The 2,258-nt window shown below is 38.4% G+C and overlaps 1 protein-coding gene across 1 annotated transcript in view; it reads left to right on the forward strand.

The window, feature by feature from the left end:
- The window catches only part of LOC103583274 (integrator complex subunit 8-like), a gene marked incomplete at both ends in the record, with an annotated part of 9,135 nt that extends 7,101 nt beyond the window's left edge, over window positions 1-2,034 (forward strand). Inside the window, one exon of the mRNA XM_008564638.1 lies at window positions 1,782-2,034. Coding sequence (XP_008562860.1) covers window positions 1,782-2,034 — 253 coding nt within the window. The remainder of the gene's footprint in view (window positions 1-1,781) is intronic.
- Window positions 2,035-2,258: the final 224 nt, after the last annotated feature.

The following is a 2,258-nucleotide window of genomic DNA, read 5'->3' on the forward strand; positions in this document are numbered from 1 at the left end:
GTTCTCTTCTATCCCTCCTAACTCTTGTGCCACATGTAGCTAGTGGCTGCCATATCGGATAATGTAGACAATTGTAAACCATTGAAAAGTTTTAATGGGGGTATGTAGTCAGCAGCTTTTCTTCTTCCATACCTGAAATAACACTTATTGAGCACAGAGACTATTTTGCAATTTCATATACATTTATTCTTTTATTTATTCACAACAAACTGTGTAGAAGGTGTTATCTCAATTTTATAGGTAAGAAATCAGAGACTCAAAGGTATTAAATTGTCCAGGGTCACACAACTAGTAAGTGGCACAAGAGTTAGGAGGGATAGAAGAGAACATATTAGAGAAGTGTTTACAAGGTAAAATCTAGAAGTAATTGGTAATTGATTTGATGTGGAAGGCAAGAGGGAGAAAAGAATCAAGGATGATGCTCAGGTTTCTGGTTTGGGTGTCGGAGAATGGATGGCAGTATCAGCAAGTGTACAGATAAAAACATTTTGAAGGGCAGATTATGAGTTTATTTTTACAGTGTTTAATTTGAGGCTGCAGTTATTAACACAAGCCTGAAGCTTAGGGAATGGTCTGGACTGGAGTTACAAGTTTGGGGGTCATCAAAGATCACCCAGGAAAAATATACAGAGCATGGACAATTAGGGAATGCAGCACAGGACCCAAGAAAGAGTACTATGGTAGGTGTGAGGACTGGGCAAATGTGCAGTCACAATAGCCAAGAGAAAAAGAGAACGTCAAGTAAAAGGCAGTGCACAGCAGTGGGATGCAGCTCCTAATTCCAGTAAGAAAATGGAAAATGTTCAGTATCTGCACAATTAGAAGATCTTTGGTTTGTGAGAATTGTTTGTAGTGATGGGGGCAGAAGCCAGGTTGTTGGAATGAATGAGGCATGTGGAGAGAGAAAATGAGTAAAGAATAGTCTTTGCAAAAATTAAAGTGAGGGGCCAACCCCGTGGCTCACTCGGAGAGTGCGGCACTGGGAGCGCAACGGCACTGGGAGCGCAGTGGCGCTCCCGCCGCAGGTTCGGATCCTATATAGGGATGGCCGGTGCGCTCACTGGCTGAGCAGTGCAGGCAACAACAAGCCAAGGGTTGTGATCCCCTTACCGGTCACAAAAAAAAAAAAAAAAAAGAAAAAAGAAAAAAAAACATTAAAGTGAGGTGGGTAGGAAAGGGCTCAGGTCGTAGCTGATTTGATTTATTAACCTATTATATATGGGAGGGAGGAATGCGTAACAGGCCAAATAGCGATGACAGTGTATATTGTTGAGTATAATAATAATTCTGATTTGAGCATCATATATTACATACAACTATTGATATTCAACGCTGATGTACAGTCAACTAAGTTACAATAAAACAGAACAAAATAAAACCCTATTATATAGGATAATAGGGTAGTATGCAAAGATTGTAGAACGTGAAACCTGTTGAAAGATCTAAGGTCTAATTCTGAGTATCTTAGGTTGGGAAGGGTGCTTGTCATAGAGTTTTACACTTGTTTAATACAGAGAAGTCTGTTATAATCTGTGGAAAACTGATTTAGTAATATAGCATGTATTTTATATTGATTATTGGATTTTTTTAAATTGCAAAATAATTAAATATTTATTGGAATTAAATTAACAGTACAGAGATGATAAAGAAAAAGATAATCTAGTCTCACTCTCCAAGATAAGCAGTGTAAACCATTTAAATTAATCCTCTTTGTTCTGTACTCATAGAGATGCATTTTGTGTCTCCAGAGACTCAGGCTGTTTTGTTATTTCTTTTCATAGGACTTTTCCCATGCTAAACAGCTGTTTGCTGCTTGTTTGGAGTTGGTAACAGAGTTCTCACCAAAACTTCGTCAGGTCATGCTGAATGAGATGTTGCTTTTGGATATTCATACACATGAAGCTGGAACGGGGCAATCAGGAGAGAGACCTCCTTCTGACCTTATTAGTAGGGTGCGAGGATACCTGGAAATGAGGCTTCCTGGTAAGACTGTTTCACAGGGACAAATTTCAGAAATTCAGTACTCAAATAATTGTAGGGGAAAATCTAGAAGACTTGACTTTTTACCATCTATAAAAAAGTTATTTATCTTCTAAAATAGAATTTGGGTTTGGAGTTCACTTAAAAACATTGGGGAAAATAGAGGAAACTGTTCATTTCCTAGGATTTCCATTACACAGTACCACAAACTGGGTGTCTTAAAACAGCAGCACTTTATTCTGTCACAGTTTGGAGGCTAAATGTCTGAAATCAAGGTT

The sequence above is a fragment of the Galeopterus variegatus genome, unplaced genomic scaffold (genome assembly GCF_000696425.1).
Source record: "Galeopterus variegatus unplaced genomic scaffold, G_variegatus-3.0.2 Scaffold21211, whole genome shotgun sequence".
Taxonomy (NCBI): Eukaryota; Metazoa; Chordata; class Mammalia; order Dermoptera; family Cynocephalidae; genus Galeopterus; species Galeopterus variegatus.